General features: G+C 38.5%; 1 protein-coding gene across 5 annotated transcripts in view; it reads left to right on the top strand.

Annotated features, from left to right (window-relative positions):
• The window catches only part of CDK8 (cyclin dependent kinase 8), a 65,961-nt gene that overhangs the window by 31,687 nt on the left and 16,027 nt on the right, over positions 1–18,247 (top strand). For 4 of the 5 annotated variants that reach the window (XR_011902601.1, XR_011902600.1, XM_072326437.1 and 1 more), the window contains exons 5-7: positions 12,406–12,463; positions 15,250–15,381; positions 17,851–17,994. Coding sequence is in view for 3 of the 5 variants with exons in the window: in XM_072326437.1 (XP_072182538.1) it covers positions 12,406–12,463; positions 15,250–15,381; positions 17,851–17,994 (334 nt within the window). In the remaining 2 variants the exon portion in view is untranslated. The remainder of the gene's footprint in view (positions 1–12,405; positions 12,464–15,249; positions 15,382–17,850; positions 17,995–18,247) is intronic. The other variant, XM_072326438.1, reaches the window with a different exon arrangement.

Below are 18,247 nucleotides of genomic sequence, written 5' to 3'. Positions count from 1 at the left end.
GAATTTTCCAGGATTTTTGATTCCAGAGTATCCACAAGCATTTTGTGCCTGTGAAAGAATGTTTCTGGCAGAATATTTTTTCTTGCTTAGGTTATAACAACATAGGCTTTCCTATGAATTGTAATTTCCTATAATATTGAATATTCTATCATTCAAATACTGTTATCTAGTGTTTCTTAACACAGATCTTTACAGTGGCCACAACTACTTCCTTGCCTGCCATTTTGAGTGTTTTTTCCCCCTTTTTTAATATTAGACTCAAAGTTCAAAATAGTAACTAAATAGAGTGGAAATGGTCAGATCCTTACCATTTTTAAGACTGGCTCTGCTAACTAGAATCCATTTTACTTTGTTTGCTTCTTGGGCCGTGTTGTTGACAGCGGTCTCCAAGGTAAAACAAACAAAAAAATGCTTCAATGAAGTCTGTCAGTGTACAGATATGTGAAAATGCAGATTTGAAGCTAGAAATACAGTGTGTTGCTACCATGCTACCAGCCTTGTGGTCAGAAAAGTGGAAAGCGGTCTTCTCAGATCTTTGAATTCAGCATAGGGAAGCCTATAGACATGCCTTAAATCACTGGCTTTGTAAAATCAAGTCATTGTAAGGCCACTTTTTGAAATGTCATAGCAATCAGGGGAGCTTCCTGCAGGGGGTGGAGGGAGGAAGGAAATGTCACTCCAATCTAAAGAAGGACACAATGGAGGATCTGGGAATCTACATGCCAGCTGCCCTCGCCTTGATCCCTGGGTTGGTGATGGATCAAATCTTCCTGGAATCCATTTTAAAACAAAATGAAAGACGTGATGGGAATTGGGAGTAGTCAGCATGGATTTACGAAGGTAAAATCACACTTAATCAAACTGAAAACCTTTTGGGGCAAAATGCCTAGCCTGATGAATGAGGGGAAAGCATTGGATGTTGTTTATCTTGACATTAGTAATGTTTTCAACGCTTCATCTTGTAACGTCCTCATGGACAAACTCAGTGAAGTATAGACTAAGTAATTGGACAGGGAAGTGAATCAGAAACGATTGAGCTGATGGGCTTGCAGAGTCATGGTCTGCATCACAAAGTCAAACTTGATGGCAGTCAGTAGCAGAGAATCCCCAGGGGTGATACTGGATCAATACTGTTTAACATCTTCATTAATGATCTGGATAACGGGACAAAGTACACCATTAACCAGTTTGCTGAAGATTCCCAGAGGTGCCTTCCAACATCCCATTGTGCTGTAAGTTCACAGATGTTTTGAGAAATTCGCTTACTGCTTTCTCAAAATCTGAAATCCAGCTCACAACAGGTCAATTAAACAGAGTGGGGTGGGGGAAAGAGTATTGGGATAGATGTGAGAAAATGAAAGATTAAATAGCTCATTCAGAATGTAAAGACAGACATCTTGTGTTGAAATATAGAACCTTTACATCAAGAGAGAAAATTTCTGCTATTTCTCCCAGCTGTGGCAGGGGAAGAGATTCATATTTTTTGATTATTTTTTTTCCCAGAGGAAAAAAGATGCTGTATGCCAAGAAATGTTTTTTGGAAGCGATGTAGCCATGAAATGAAAATACCTTATGACTGGATTATCAAATGGCATGAAAAAGTAGGAATTAGTAAGTGGAAGAAGGTCCACTTCTTATTTTAATCTTTAGGGTTTTTTTAGCCAGGAATTAATTGTCTTTTCCTTTAGGGCGCTAACTAAGCTGGACATCAGGGTGACTCATTAGTGGGTTACTTTTCCAGCTGATTGCTGGGGAAAAACAAAAACCAAACCAACTTGTTTTCATGTGGCTTTTTACCATTAGCCAACTTTGGCTGTGAAAGACTTCCATAACAACAGTGCCTCTAGGAGGAGATGTTTGAGTTCTGAGAGAATAAAACTACTTCTGTATTGATGGAGGTGTTCCTGAGTTTCATATTTTTAGAGCTCTCCTGGATTACCGCTCTCTTTTACCCTTAGCTAAAATATTATTTCTATTGTGTTAAAGCTAGTTAATGCTGAAATCAAATTTGAAAACATAAATGAATACACGGCATTCAAGTGCCTTTCCACTGGTATGTGGGTTTTCAGTACATCATTTAAAGTGATTTTTATTTTTTTTTTTTTTTTTTACAGAAAGACTAGGAATTTTATAATTCATAGATTAATTCATAGGACTTGAAGGTTCCTCATCTTTAACCTCAGATCTTATAACCATGTGCGAAGTCACTGAATAATTTTCAGATTAGAACCATGAAAGGGTAGAGTGAAACTGCAAAATGGATTATAATGTGTGAGATCAACAGATATACATGAAAATAAGTTTTTATCCATGCAAGCAGTGCTCATGAAAAAGTGGGAAACCACTACTAAACGTTTTTGGTCTTTTATCTCACAGTGGTGTTAGATTCTTATTATGGCAAGTGATGAACAGGTGGACTTTTGGTAGTGATTTTTCTGATTGCAGTTAAAAAGCTTGTTTGTAAAGTTCCACAAGTGGAAGGAAGGTCAGAAATCTCACAACTTCTGTAGCACTTTCTATGTTCACCTCTTTTAGACTACTGCTTTTATTCCAGATTATATTGACTTGCTGGTAAAGTCCAACCTTACCTGAGTATCATGGAGATGACTGAATGTATTAGGCCCTTCATTATCTTGTATTGATAGAGTCCAACTTTGATAGTTTGTCTTCATATATTACTGTTGACTTCTGGTTGTTTGTTTGTTTTTAACTGGAACCTAAATTGAGGTCATTGATACCTTTCTTGGTTTGTAGTTTGATATTTTTCTTCTATAAATAATCCTAAAAATAATTAGAGATAATAGCGAAGTCCAACATTGTAATTTTCAGCTGACAGCTCTTTGGCTCTGTGTGAAATTACCTTGCTTTGAAACTGCAGTAAACACAGTCTTTGCCCAAAGCTACGGATCAAGGTGGAACAAAATTATTCGAAGAGGTTTGTTGATTAAGCAAGGCAGTAATGTGAGCAAAACTAGGCAGACTTACGTTGCACTCATCTAATGGTGTGGATAGTATTTGCAAGCCTGCTGTCATTTGTTGATATTTCTCTAGTGAGGCTTTTCACTTATCTAGAACTGTCAGACATGAAGCGGTGCACACAACATACTTCCTCCTGGTCTTTCAATGTTGTTGCAAATCACATTATTTTTAAGCTTTGACCTCAGAGCAGTTGCCAGGTAGTGAAGGATTTTGCTACCTGTAGAGGAATTGCAGATCTGAGGGTGCTGCTTTTTGTTTTCTCTCCTCCTGTAGAGGCCCTTCAGTGCAGGATGGAATGTTTCAGAGCTGGTGTTAAAAGCTGTTTACATCCTCACCTTGCTTTGAAATCATGGAAGGTCTTTTCAGTGTCCCAAAGAATTAAATAACATTGCTGTATTAGTTTTAGAGAAGTTTGTCCTTGTTCAGTGGAAGGTATTCAGGAACGGTACCACAGACGTCCTTGTCTGCTTATTGTTTACTGAATTCTAAAGTGAAAACATGGTGGTACTTCAGAGCTTTTTAGAAGAAACGACAGCATTATTACTGTTGTTCCTAGAGAGAACTATCTGGAACAATGTAAATGGGAACAGAGCTCAAATGGGCGTGCTGGTTTTTGCTAGTTCCCTCACGCATCCTTTGTCTTGATCAAATTTCAAATATATCTGATGAAAAGATAAAGCGTCAAAGCCATCACCTTCTTAGAAACTTCACAAAAAGAAGTGATCAAATAAAGGAGGACGTGTTTTGGGAGAAATGCACTGGGAGCTGTACCGGGGCCATTTCAGTTGGGCTTCTCTTCATTCCCATGACAGTGGTTCACCGGTCATTTACACCATCCTCCTCTCCTGGCTCACTTTTTACTTGGTCCTCAAAGCAGATGGGGATGGGAGGGGTGCTACAGGATTGTGGAGGTGGGCCAGGAAGACGGGATGGCACTGGAATGTGTGCAGAGAGAAATGCAGGGGAATCTGGGGCTTGGATGCTGAGAATGTAACATTGCTTTCAGGAAGACACCTTCTCTTGTTAAAATGCTTCAGACTGAAATATGTAATGATGCAGTAGAGAAAACGTGAACGGGTTAATATATTAAATCTATGAAAGTTTTTTTTTTTTCTTTTAATTTCTTTTCAGTGAAGGCTTTTAAGATTCCATGTCTTTGTTCTTTCCTGAAGTTACTGAAACCTCACAAGCTCCCTTTACCTTTTCCCTCACAGATTAAGGACTGCAGTATCTTGATTGGTGCCTCAGACATTATGTCTGCCAGAGTTATTACCAGGTCCTGTAAATTGTGAGTGCTCAAAAGGGCCCCAGCCTATTTAAAGTGATGCATAATGTATCTGTTTTGTTGGATCTCTGACAGAATGGAGTAGCCTTTAGGAGCCTGATTGAACTGAGAGAGAAGGGTAAATAAGCAGCAAAGCAGAAAATGGAATACATTGACAATTCTTTGTAGCAGAAGTAAACAACTAGTGCAAAAAGCGTTTGGAAGGTGTCTTCCAAGTATTGCTGTGTTTAAATGGAAGACATTAAGGACTTTTGTGATTAATATTTGGGTAAGAATATATAGAGAAGCTTTTTTTTTAATAATACAGAAGAGTGTTTGGGGGGATTTTTTTGATTCTTGTATTGATTATGGAAGCAATATATCTTATGTTCCATGTAATTGTATATTGTCTTTTGTTATTTTGACCACGAGGGGAGAATTGGACCATTGGACAGCTTCGTACCTTTCCTTGAGAAGGTGTACGAGCTCCTCATGAAAATTACCTTCACTGTTTAACTGTCCAGAAGGCTTCAGGTTTCTATTAATGGCTCTCTGCTAAGCAGCTTTCACAATTAAGTGTTTAAAAATACAGTGTTCCAAACTTCTTTTGTCAGCTGCTCAAAACTGTTTGACAGATGAAGGATCCCATCTCTCCATACAGGCAGAATTTGGTATTTTCGGTCAGTCCTAAACTCAGTAGTAGTTATTGCAGAAGTCTTACAGTCTGTTTTTACTGCTTTCACAAATGCTTTGGAAGGGAAAAAATAAGTTGTTGTGAAAGGAACGTGCATTATAAACCATACTTACTTCATTCTGCCATCCAGTGTAAAACGTGGAATTGAAGTGATGAAGCAACAGGAGGATGCATCTGTTTGAATGGGAAGAAAGATGGTCAGATGACTGTACTGTTCTTTTCTCACTTGTAGTCCATTTCCTGAATATTGATTTCTCAGCTGTCATGTTGGATGTTTCTAAATTTCACAGCTATTTTTAACTGAAGTGTTAGAAAATGTTCTACTTTCTGCAAGTTTCAATAACTGAAGATTTCTCCATTTATTCTGATCCTTGATCAGTATCTGAAGATTTCAATAGCTGCAGTGAAGATGCCTTCCAAACAGAAGTAGTTACTGTATTATTCTGTCATGGCACCTCTCAGAAGACCACATGCAGAACTACTATTTTTTATTATGTTGTTTTGTCAAATATGCACTTTAAAAATAAAAAGTACTTTTGCTACTTTTTTTTTTTTTTTTTTTTTTACTTCCTGAGGATTGAAGTATATTAATAATTGAAGAATCGTTTTAAGTGCTATGTAGGTAATATATTGAGGGTTAACATTCATGTATACATGATCATACTTATATCATTTGTGTGTGTGTATATATGTGTGTGAAGACTTCTTCAAAGTAGCTTGAGCAGTTTTGTCCTTTTAATAGCAGAAGTCCTGCCTGAGTTAGGTTGAATTCTTGGGATGCAAATATATGAACTGATGGGCAGGCTATACCAGATTTTTCTTGTCTATAGTTCTAAATGTGTTCTTTTGTTACTAGCCTGGTTTTTCATGTGATGGCTTTGCAAACTGACCAGATATCTGATTACGATGCTAGGCAAAGATCCTGCTTCCACTGTGTTCACAGGAAGCAGCTGTCCAGACCCACGGAGATGGTAAATGCTTGTAGTGAAATACGCAGGAAGTATAATTGTGCCAGTCTGTTTTAGTTCAAGTTTGCTATTGCATGTTTGGGTGATATGATAACCATGTTTTATGTGTTGGTAACTTTTACTGCAAAAGAATTTGCCTGTGATATCCATCTTTTCGTCCTTGGAGACTTTGTACATAAAGTTGCACCTTCCAGCTTATCCTGTTGCACATTTTAGGGGGTGGGATGGTTGGCTTGAAAAACATAATGACATCTTTCTTCCATTATAATTCAGTTCTAATCAAAGTGGTAGAAAATCCTACATGTTAGGCTACGCGCAGTTCTTAATAAATTACATTGTCCTGTGTTTTCAATGACTGAGTAACAGTAACTGAAATAAATTCTTGAAGTGCATTGAAAGCATAAAAAATTACAATAGTGAGACCAGCAGCTTTCATCAGGGTGAAACAGATGAGATATGCTGATAGCACCTAGCAGAATTCCCTGGCATAGATACGGCATCCATGTTGTCCTGTACAGACCTTTTGTACCTTGAAAATTGAACAGTTCCTGGTTTAAATGTTAAATGTTTGAATATTTCCTTATCTCCAAAACAAAAAGGAAACCAAAAACCAAAACAAAACCCTCTGAGAAATCTTTTTTATAAGATAATTAATATGTTGTTAACAGAGGTCATATACTTTTAATTGAAAAGACTTCAGTGATTAGGTTTAGTACATGTTCAATTCTCTAGAGTATTGTTTTCCATTAAATGTTACATTGTTTATGGTGGCCTTTTGATTATTTATGTTAAAGGCCAACTCAGTTAATGCATCACTAAAATTGTTTCAGTCATAAGTGCCCTTCTTTTAATACAAGGAAAAAATTAACTTCAGAAAATTGCTGATGCTATCAGTTGAGTACAATAATACTGACATTTTCACTGTGCTACAGTGCAGTTTAGCATTGCAGTATTGAGTTTTGTTCAAAATGGCAATGTAACTGCATTATTTTCTGTGACCATAAAATGCTTGAAAATCAGGTAGAATTGCTAAGAATGCAATGCAAGTGCACCTCGTATTGCAGTGAATATTTTTGGTGCATGTTACAATTATTTGAAGACCAACAAGGTTGCTCAACAAACCAATGTTGCTTAAGAAGTGTGAAGCTTTGCAGGTCACAGACCATGAAATTGGGTGTAAATTTTACCAGGCCAACTGAAGGCTCCGTTTTATTTATTTATTTATTTTGTGCACAGCTTTTCTTCTCACAGGACCTCACTGTGAGGTGAGAAATGACATCAAGATTTTAGATTTCTGCCTCAGTCACAAAAACTGTTTTTCCCAGAAGGTAACATTTTGATGCTGGAAAGACCTTGTAATTGTGGAGTTGTACATTTGAATCTCTTCCTATATGGCTTAATATTTAGGAGTGAAATACTAAAAAGTGATTAACTCTAAATCTTAATAGAATCATTGCTGAAACTGATTGCGAAGGCAGAATAATTTAGGGGCAAAACCACTGTGCTTAATATTGTTCTTAAATAAAGCAAATGAAAATGAGTGTTTACTGTTTCAGCTGTCTCGGCTCATCGCACATAGAAATACATGGCATGGTCAGATCTGAAAACTGGCAGTGTGACCATCAGATGCACAATTAGTGGTCAGGAAAAGTCGGTACTGTAAGTTTCCTCTCTACTGTTCTAGTAGCCAAATGGCATTGTCCAAATGAGAATTAGGATAATACTTAAACCTTATCAGAAGGTGCATTAAAATGGAAGTAACAAAGAAGGTCAGGCTGTTCTTTCTTTCTGTGTCAGAGTACTGCAAACATTTAATAAGTGGCAAGCAAAAAAAGGTCACATCTACATTATAATACCATAGATAAATCAAAGGAATTCTGGTTATTCATTGATAGATGGGTTTAGCCTTTAAAACAAAGCAATTTGTATGCAGTCTAGTAGTGAAAAATATGTAGAGTAGTTGTTCTACAGTCTGGTTTGGTGTTAAAAGTAGTAACAAAGCAATGGCTGTGCTTACCAAAAAGTATTTCTTTTTTCCTCCCCTCTCTGCTTTGAGTGAAACTTACTGAGAGTAGATCCTGACAGAATGCTTTTACTGGAGCACAAAAAATGCCCCATGGTTTGCAATCACCTAGCATGAGAACACTGAACAAATAATCATTTCCTGCCCTTATTTGTAACTCACTGCAAGCAACACGAATGTCTGTTTTGATCTGCGCTTACATGTTACTGAGATGGATTGGTATAATTTTCAGGTTGTTTGCATTTTTATCTTCAAAATAGAAAATGGAATAAGTTTTAAAACCCAAAATTCCCCTCTGAGTGAACCTAAGCATCTTCAGTGTATGATTAGAAGCAGTATTGAAGTGTAACATTTGTTCAAATGGAGGAATGCTTCTAAAAAGTAGCTCTCTGCAGAAAAGATGTGAAAAAAATGCATTTTTCAGAGCCTCAATGTGATCCAATCACCTTACATGGCTGGCAAAACCATGCAGCCTGCTGGGATTGTATGTAAGGGAAGACTATATGCCAGGCTTGTAAAATAATCACTTGTATCTTGTGTTAGTGAAGCCTCAGCAGAAGCAGCGTGCAATTTGGGGCACTCCAGTTCTAAAGAACTCAGGTGGCCCTGAGGCAGAACTAGAGAGAGAGAAATCAGGGGGGAAAAAAACCTACTGAAGAGTTCTTTTTAATGTAGGTATAAGGACTGATAAGAGATGTAGGTCTTCAAAGATGTATGAAGTTGTTGAAACGAAGGGATGGTTGTCCTGCTGAAATTGAAGAGAAGAAGCAATGAATGCAGCATCACTGCTTGCTTTAAAAGTAAAGGAAAGATACTGCAGAGATGAAAAGTTAAGGAAGGTAGACTGTGCAGCCTTCTGTCCCTGACACTTGATGGTCGGGGTAAGGAGGCAGTGGTGTGTTTCACATGTTAGATAAGGCAGCTGGAAGCGGGAGACTGCCTGAAGATCTTTAATCCCATCAGTATATCCTCCATTTCTTTTAGCTTCTCTATTTGATATTATCTTGCTTCTTAGGAATTGTGTGCAGTTTGCAAATACTGATTAAAACAGGAGTATGTAAAATATTTCAGTGAGGATCTTTATTCTCTCTTTAAAGATACAGTGATTAATTGCACTAGGCAGGTCTTGTTTAGAAATCACACAAGTCCTTCAAAGTGAGATTTTTGGATAAGATTTAGTGCTGTGCCATGGTCACAAACCCATTTGTCCATGAGAATGAGACTAAGGGGGTTGTGTGGGAAGGGATTAGTTTTCATCTTATAAAGGTTTCTTAATATTGTTTTATTAGTCTTTGCTACGCACTCGGCTGTGCATCACTGCATGGCTCTTCATGTTTTGGTTTAGGATCTCAGCAGCTTTCTCATTTATGTTTGGCTGGCGTAAGGAAATTGTTTTATTTGAAGGCAAAAGTGAATATGTCTCTACTGGAACAAAAATAAGTGATTTGCAAAAGTTGTTTATTAGTAAGTATAATAAGAGATTACTGTTTTAAAATTGTTTTCAGAACTCGGTGTAAAAATTGCTGTAAGATTTTTCTTGGCTTGCATAGCCCAGGGGATTTGAATAAGCACTTCAAACTTTCATTTTCTCTAAATAACGAAAATCAAATGAAAACTAAATTAAACTGATGTTTGTCTGGATTTCTCCCTTCTGTTTCTAATGCTTGCTTATTTTTCTTTGCAAATAAATAGAGTTGTCTAATATGTACTCGGTTTCTCCCAGTCTGTCTCTTTTGGCAGTGCTTTTTTCTCCAAATGATGGGTTGGAAGTAGAGGACCTATAAGGTCCCCTCCAACTTAAGCTATTCTGTGACTTAAGACAGATCTGTAGAAGAATTCCTGACCCATGGTTTGAATTTTCTTAGTGGACTCAATTGTTTTGTTTTTGAGAGTCCCCCAAATGCATGTTTTAATAATGCCCACACTGTCCCTGTACTGCTTTCTGGTAGAACCTCCTCCATGAAATTACGATATCGATGAACAGGTTTGTTGGGAAAATTCCAGGTTTTAATCCTTGCTTTCACGTGTGATGTTGTCTCTCTTTACAGTGATAAATATTCTCTGCAATAAGAATCTTTTTCAAACAGTGCTTTTTCAGACAAGGGCCTTTGACTCTAGAAAGAGCTGCACTGCTGGGAATGGTTATTCAAGATTGATGGCTGAGATTTTTTGGTAATTTGTGGCTTCTGAAGACTCCTACATGGAATTCTAAATTGTCTGTGGTTTTAAACTTTCTTTTTCTGTAAATCCTGAGAGGAAAAAAACCAAACTCTGAGTGTGAATCAAGTTACCTGTTGCTATTGTTACCTGTATCGCTAACCAGTTCTGTCTCATCTTTGTGTTCTCTCCTCTGTACCTCCCCTGAACTAAGGGTAGAAGCTTTTGGGGCAGGAGTTGTTACCCAGTGCTGTGCTGATTAATCATCCAGTGTATTGGAGCCTGGGTGTGAGAATGGCTCCTTGCTCCCATCACAGCCCATGTAGTAAATTATTTTTTAAGGTAAAAGCATAAAGAAGATGCTGTAAGCATTTTTCTGAAGAGCGATACCAACATGTGAAGTATGGTATTTCAGAGTAGCATACGATTCACCTGAAAAACTTTGGTGCTTCTGTAACCTATCTAAAAAAACCTATACTAAAAGAATATTAATTAGACAAATAGCTTATTAACATCCTAGATACACCAAAGCAACTTTCATGAAGGCAATGTGTATTTTCTCCTTGAATCACTGTGTCGCTAGAGAATAAACCTATGCGTTGGAATTGTCTTTCTTGATTAGCAGTTTGAATTGCTTTGAACTTCAGTGTTACCTCTGGATTTGAAGACTTGTGTGCCATGCTTATTTCTGGGACTTTTCTAGAAACAGCCAAATTTGATGCTTTGTGGGCCACGTGCACTCATACTGCGTTGGTTTTATGCTGAAGCACTGCTCACATGGAATGTATGCCTGTAGGTAAAGAAAGAATAAATGAAAAGAAAGAAGATGGGGTTGGGTTGGTGTTGTGGGATACAAACCCTTCTGCACATCACTGAGACAGTACAGCTCAGGTCTGCTCTGCTGAGCTGTAATTGCTGTTGGAAAGTCAATGGCACGTACCTTATCACTTTGGTCAGCCAAGCTGTAACACCGGCTTCCATCTTTAACCTGTGCTCTATTTATGTATTCTGTATGTGGGTTGTACAGCTTCAGAAACCCACATTATTACTGTGGCCAGTGAAAAGCTCCAAAGTTTCTCAAGGATTTTTTTTTTTTTCAGTTAATACTTTTCACCTGGTTTTGTACAGTATGAATTATTACTAGATTGGTATTTAACTGTGGTCTCTAAATGTGCTTTATGCTAAAACCTAATAGGTTCAGTAACAGTGAATGCTTGGTAGATCACGTTTTGCTCTCTGCAAGAAATACTAAGATTTATTTTCTTAATTTTTAGATAGCCTAAACTTTCTTGATGGACTACTTTCTTTCTTCAGGTCTGATTGAAGTGGGAAAGCAAAGCTAGAGCTGTAACTCGGCCTTATTGCAGTTCTTCTAGTGGACAATGACTAGGACCACCTGTTTTGTCCAAGCATTACAGTATGAGTAGATATCCAGATCACTCAATTTAAGATAAATTTAGAAAGAACAAACGCACAAACTGGTATAAATTCCAAAATTTCATTGCAAATTTTGTTACTTTCTTTGTCAAAATAAGCAGCGAAGGCTTGATTTATATGCAGCACGTTAGCATTTAAGGAATCTTCTGGCTGAAGATACAGAGACTGCGTTATAAGAACTTTACTTTTAGAATGGAAAATAGAGGATGCGGGAATGGATTAAGGAGCGAGTGAGTGTCTCACTAAGCAGTTGAGCTCCAGCTCAGTTCTGTAAATCAGCTCAAGTAACAGAAAGAAGGGGAAGAACCAGTATTTTGCTGTCAAAATAACAGAAAGAAAGATAGCACTATGGGAATGCTTTCTGGTTTCACAGCTGTCTGAATTGTTATGTGCTTGTAAATAGGAATAATTCTGGTGATTATTTTTTTTTTGTCTCCTGTATAAAACTGTGTGGCAATGTACTTTCTTCATGGAAAATGTGTCTGCAGAGGTGCCTGATGACTCCTGTGCTAGTGCTGTGGGCCAAGGGGTGCTGAGCAGCTACATGTCTGCCTTTTGCCCAGCGCACTGGGGGTGAATACCAGGGGTTCTATAGCAATGTGGGAGGCTGGAGAGTGCCTGCTGGGGCAGCTGCCAGCAGGGCAGCAGCATAGGGAGCACAGTGCTTGAGCACAGCCGTGCTGGGAGGAAACATGAAGGAGGTGCAGTCAGGGAGGGCCCGTGGCGGGGTCCTTTCACAGCTTTACCATGGCAGAGAAACTTGTCGTTTTGATCAAAACAAAATTGGTTTAAAACTGGCAAAACAAAGCTTAACTAACTTTTCAGAGACTGTGTTTAGGTTTATCGTGGTATATGTATTGTATATTTATTTTTTTTTCCACAGAAACCTGCTAATATTTTAGTTATGGGTGAAGGTCCTGAGCGAGGAAGAGTAAAAATTGGTATGTTGATATCTTTGATAAGTCCCAGTGTAGCATTTAAGTTAGAATGTTCTGGAGGTGCGATTGTACCCCCTAAAGTAGTTACTGTCATACCGGTATTTGCTGGAGACACTGTCTAAATGCTGTGTTTGAATGACTGGCTCCTTGATGTTAGATCCCTGCCCAGTTCTGCCGATGAAATGTGGTAGCCTCACCAATCCAAACTGGAAAATGTTGATGTGTTTTGTTTAAATGGGTGTTTGTGTGGGGTGGTGGGTGTTGATGTGGGGGTAAGGAAGAGAGCAAGGGGGGAGAGGAGGAGAAAGAAACGGGGTTTTAAAACTTCTTCCACTTGCCCCTGTAATGTCATGACATTATCTTGCCGATGCTTCCAGAATCTAAATAGGAACTATCCACTCCTAGTCCTAAAAACCTTAAAACTTTATAACAAAATCAGAGGTGGCATCAAGCCTACAACATGTTTTTGAAAGGGCAGACAGGACTCTTGGAGATAAGCACGAGGGATCCTAAAGTCCAGAAAGCACAGGAATTCAGACAAAACATTGACTGAGAACTCCTGCTAAATGCTCCAGATGGGCTGTAACTGGGTAGGAGTGGCCCAACGCTTCCCCACCACTGTAGAATTTTTTGTGGGCTTTACTGCTTGGTGTGAGGGGATAATTCACAGAACTTCAACTGTTTTAAATTAAAGTAAATAAATACATAAAAACTAACCGTAGCCTAACAGTACTAAGCGATACCAGGCTGTGCATTAGTGTGGCAGTGCTGTGGGAGCAGGCTGCTAATGCACAGCCTCCTTATATCTGTTATGGTAATACAGCCCCATCTGAAAGGCTTTTATTTTTTTGAATTATTATTATTATTTTTAAGATAGTTCATCTTTTTCACTTCCCTCTGGCTTTCTTTTATGAGGTGATTCTTCTGCATTGTTGCTCTGTACACTTGCTGTTTTGTTTACCCGATCTATAACGTTAATCACTAGTGTAAAGGACAGGGCTATAGGATTTCCTGGGAGCGTTCGGTGCTGCTCTAGCTCTGCCCTCCCTTCTTGAAACCCAGGGAAGTAGGTAGGCGAGGGCTGAACACTTCTGCACATCCTACCCTGAAAGATTTTAAGGCCCCTCTGAGCTTTGGGGTTGACGGTAGAACTTGAGGTCTTCTGTGTACAAAACAGGGACGGCACAGACAGTGGAAGTTACTATTTCTTCCTACTGCCATATTCTTCATGGAGCAGTTGCTTCCAAAATGGAGAACGTAGGTCCTTCTCTGGGCACTGTGGTGGTGGTGTTTGCTGTACACAACTATTTGCTAGTAACTGCACATAGACCACCCGTTTATCTCTTAATGGATAGTTTTAAATTAATTTGGGAATTCGTTTGAGCAGAACCAAATTTAGTCAGACTGATCATGGATGGGTGAAAGATTCTGTATTCTACCACCAGTCCTCTGAGCCATCCATTCCCGGGGGGAGGAGGGAGGGAGATCCTGCATTTCTGAGTGTGTTCTCAAAATGTAGATTATTTTTTTTTTCCTTACATTCTTAAGATATTACCACAGCAGGAAAAGAATGCAGAAGTTAAACCCATAACAAGGGCTTCCACCTTTCCAGTGCAACTAATTTCTCTAAAAAATACATAACTGGCATTTAACTTAAAATAATTTTTATAAGCTTTTTGCGTCATTTTGAGTCAAAAAAAAAAATCACTTTCTGCAAACTATTTTCTTAATTTTTTCTAGATGCTAGTGACTTGATCGTATCCGCAGTAGTCTATAATTTAGGAAATGGTAAAATGTTTCTCTTTTTAAATGCATTAAAACAATCATAAATAGGAGTGCATATGAAAAAGTATTTCAAGTTGTCTAGTCGAGTTAGAGACCCATATTATACCGCAGGTGCCCCCAACCAGTGAGCTGTAGCAGGTAGTTCTTTGCCCTCAGAACAGCTGCTCATCTCATTCAATCTTTCTTAGCATATGTATATCCCTGCAGCAGAGTCCCTGTTCTTGGGGTTTGGGGAGCACTGGGTAGACAAGCAGATCCGATGGGAGAAACTGCAAATTTTAGTCTCTTCCCGTTTTTTTTCCTGTATCATTTATATTGCTAGCTAGCTCAGACAGCTTTCTAGGAAGATATATATATTAGCAATTCTAAAAAGCAGTTTTTAATGATTCAATCCCCCAAGCACAGCTTAAAATTACAACCTTAATGGTGTCTAGTACTGTTATGTTGGTGCTGGAAATAACTTGGCAGAATATCGCTGGGGAGGCAGATGCTGTAGGCTTAGTTGCTTTTTCTGTGAAGGAAAACTTGCTACAGCTAACTTCATGAGTAGGTAGCTTTTGTGGCATACACGTATGTATTATAAATCATTCTAACCTGTGCAGAACGTGCGTTTTGCTCACATGTAAAATACTTCTTGAAAGACCATGCAGTATAATGGATTATTTTACCGGAGAACATCAGGTAAAATGAGTCAGGATTTACCAGTGTCCTGAGAGAAGTGAGTGATACGCTTTTTCAGAACAATGGTTAATTCTTTGTTCTTAATGGCTCGTGTTAGTAATGATTTATAATGATGTACTTTATAGGTGATGGCATCCAGTAACTTCTACAAAAGCTTTAAGAACATGAAATCTGCTCACAGAATTACTATCTGCTACAGTCTGTCTTTGTGTTTATTTAGCACAGTGATGGTAGCTCTAACAAAGTAAACTCAATCAGTTCATTATAAAAAAGATACGGTAGTTTTCCTAAAAGACTAAAACACCTCTCTTTGAATTTTGCAGCTGATATGGGCTTTGCCCGATTATTTAATTCACCTCTGAAGCCTTTAGCAGACTTGGATCCAGTAGTTGTAACGTTCTGGTATCGAGCTCCAGAGTTGCTTCTTGGAGCAAGGCATTATACCAAAGCTATCGGTAAGTAACATGGAGGATAACCTGCTCTGCTATTGTTCATGCAGATTGCACCCAGATATTGAATACTGTTAAATACTACAAAGGACAGCAGCTGCGTTACTGAGTTCTTGAGGAAACATTGAACTTGGACAAGTTGTTTGTGGTTTCTGGCTAGCTGCAGGGATGAAACATTTCTGGGTTTGGTTCAGAGTGCCCTGCAATGCAGCGTAATGGCTGCAACTCAAGGATTTCCTAGATGTTGTTAGAATTAATATATGATAGGGATGCATCTTCAAACTATTGGTAAAATCCATATGATGATGAAACATAGAGTGTTAATTTCATTGCAGAGGTTTTCATCTAGTTTTATAAAAGCATGAAATCTGCTTGGAAAAGCATAGGATGGAGAACATACTGGCTGCACTGAAACTAATCTGTAAGAGTGAAGTTTAATGCAGTGTGGCACATTATTTGCTACTCCACACTTCTGCACCTGTGAAGAAAGCATTGAATTTGCTTTTGAGAAGTTAATGATTTTAAGTTTGCTAGTTGGTATGTGTTTGTCTTCAGTACTGGAAGCTGGCTGTATTTGGTTCCGTTCCATCAGGCCTGTGGTTTATCCCATCCCTGGAGGCGTTCAAGGCCATGTTGGATGGGCTCTGGGCAACCCACCAGGTGTCGGCCCTGCCCATGGCAAGGAGTTGGAGTGCAGTGATCTTTATGGTCCCTTCCAACGCATGCCATTCTATGATTCTCTTTCTGTCTTCTTCAGAGCACACAAGTGCCTCAGAGTTGCTTGAAGCAGTGGGTGCACCCAGACCTGCAGCCTCACAGAATGCAGGTGTTGTGAGGATGGCACTCATTCATCAGCCTAATGCTGAACCATAGTTCATCACTCCTACTCACAGTCTGAGTGGCCATCACTGCGCTGGCCTTTCCTCTTGCCACTGGGCGCTATGAGTGTCCCCAAAGGCTGGAGCCATGGTAGGCTGTGGCTGGAGGTTGTGGCTGGAGGCCAGGGCACCTGGGGTCAATGTTCACCTCAGTGGGGGGAGTGAGAGACTCTAAAGAAGAGATCTGGGAAGTTTTCCCTCTCTAAGCTACACGTTTTTAAAATCTACGTTAAAGCTTGACAGACGTTTCCGGGGAAACAATTTTCCCTGCAGGGCTCCGCTTATTTTGCACAAACGTGGAGGCTGTGCGTTGGCATGTATGTTATTATTTCCATAACCTGAAGTTTTCTCCTCAGACTTCACCATTCTTTTCTTAATATCATGTCATTGTTTTTGTCAGAGATTTTAATCCTTGACTCAAATGTATTTTCAGAAACTCTGTTAATACCGTATTTCTTTTATTAAATGCATTTTATATATTCTTTTAAACTGCCTTTTTGCTAGTGTTTGCATGTTCTTTTGCTTTACTGGCATTTCCTTCTGCTTGTAGCATGTGAAACTGCACGGATAGCCATGGCCTTTAGTACATAATTTTTTTCAGCACTGATAAAAACTGTCTGTATGCAAGCACTGAGCAATGGGGTTGTGTTCTTGGCACCACTGGCTTTTGTCCTTGTTCCTGACCTTTCCTTGTTCATTCGAGGTTTGATGTGGCCTTACTATGTGTATCTTAGAAATGGCATTTGTATATACTAGAAAAAAAAATGGGGGAAACAGTTCAGAACATTTAGAATCTGATTTTGTGGATTGGGGCAAAACGGTTAAAAATGAAAGTATTTCTTTTTTCAAAAATAATAACAAAATACTGAGGGTGGGGAGAAGATTATTCAGAAAGAAAAGCATAATATTTTTTATTTCTTTTTAAAATAATGTTATTTTTTTAAAAAGAGGGTGAGATGCTTGCACATGGAGCAGTTTTATTCTTTCCCTGCAAAGTTTTATAGCATTTGGCTTGTTTCTGTATTGCTGCTCATATTTTTCGGGACTTAAAATATCCAACCCCTGTTTTTTAGGGACCTTTTAATGTTTATTAAACTGAGGGGGCTGGTCAGAGAGAGCAAATGTTTTGATGGGAGCAGTGTGACCTTGAGCAGGTGACGTGTTGGTTGGTTCTTCTTCAGTTGTGTTCTGTGTGGACAGCTAATCAAATAGCTTCTGTTGGTTTGTTTTTCTTCCCTCTTTTTGAATCAAACTCACTTTTACCAGTGTGGTAACTGCTTAAAAAAGAGCAAACAAAAATAAACGATCAACAGCAATGAACACACACAGAAACACACACAAAAAACCCACCAGAACAAAGCACACAAAATGAACAGAAACAAACAAAAAAACTCCACTAAACTTGTATGATACTCACATTACTGAATTAAGGACCTGTAGCTAAAGGGGAAAGTCTAGGAAATGTTGTACAATAGAAACTTACAGTTTTCCGTGCAGGATCCTAATCTCTTGATAGGTGAAGAACTAACCTTTTGCCTCACCAAGATGGTTTTGGAAAGATTCATTTGATTTCTATTTCTGTTCTCCTTTTCTGAAGATATTTGGGCCATAGGGTGTATATTTGCAGAGCTGCTAACATCAGAGCCGATATTCCATTGTCGACAAGAGGATATCAAAACTAGTAATCCTTATCACCATGACCAGCTGGACAGAATATTCAATGTAATGGGATTTCCTGCAGGTACAAGTTGTGTTTTTTATCACTACTGTTCAAAGAAAGATATCTGTATTGTATTTTTTGCATATGAAGGTGGCAGCTGACCAAAGCAACAAAGCTGTTTAAACACAAACTCTGTCATGAGTCACCTAGAATCTAATAGTCATACCAGATATTTTTCCTGTTATTAATGATATGTTTATCTATGACTATAAATGTATCAGTATTCTATGTTTTTGAAAGATCTCGTTTAATGATGGACGATTAGAAACAATAT

This window comes from Excalfactoria chinensis, chromosome 1 (assembly GCF_039878825.1).
Source record: "Excalfactoria chinensis isolate bCotChi1 chromosome 1, bCotChi1.hap2, whole genome shotgun sequence".
NCBI classification, from domain to species: domain Eukaryota; kingdom Metazoa; phylum Chordata; class Aves; order Galliformes; family Phasianidae; genus Excalfactoria; species Excalfactoria chinensis.
This window is presented reverse-complemented; position numbering and strand designations above follow the sequence as displayed.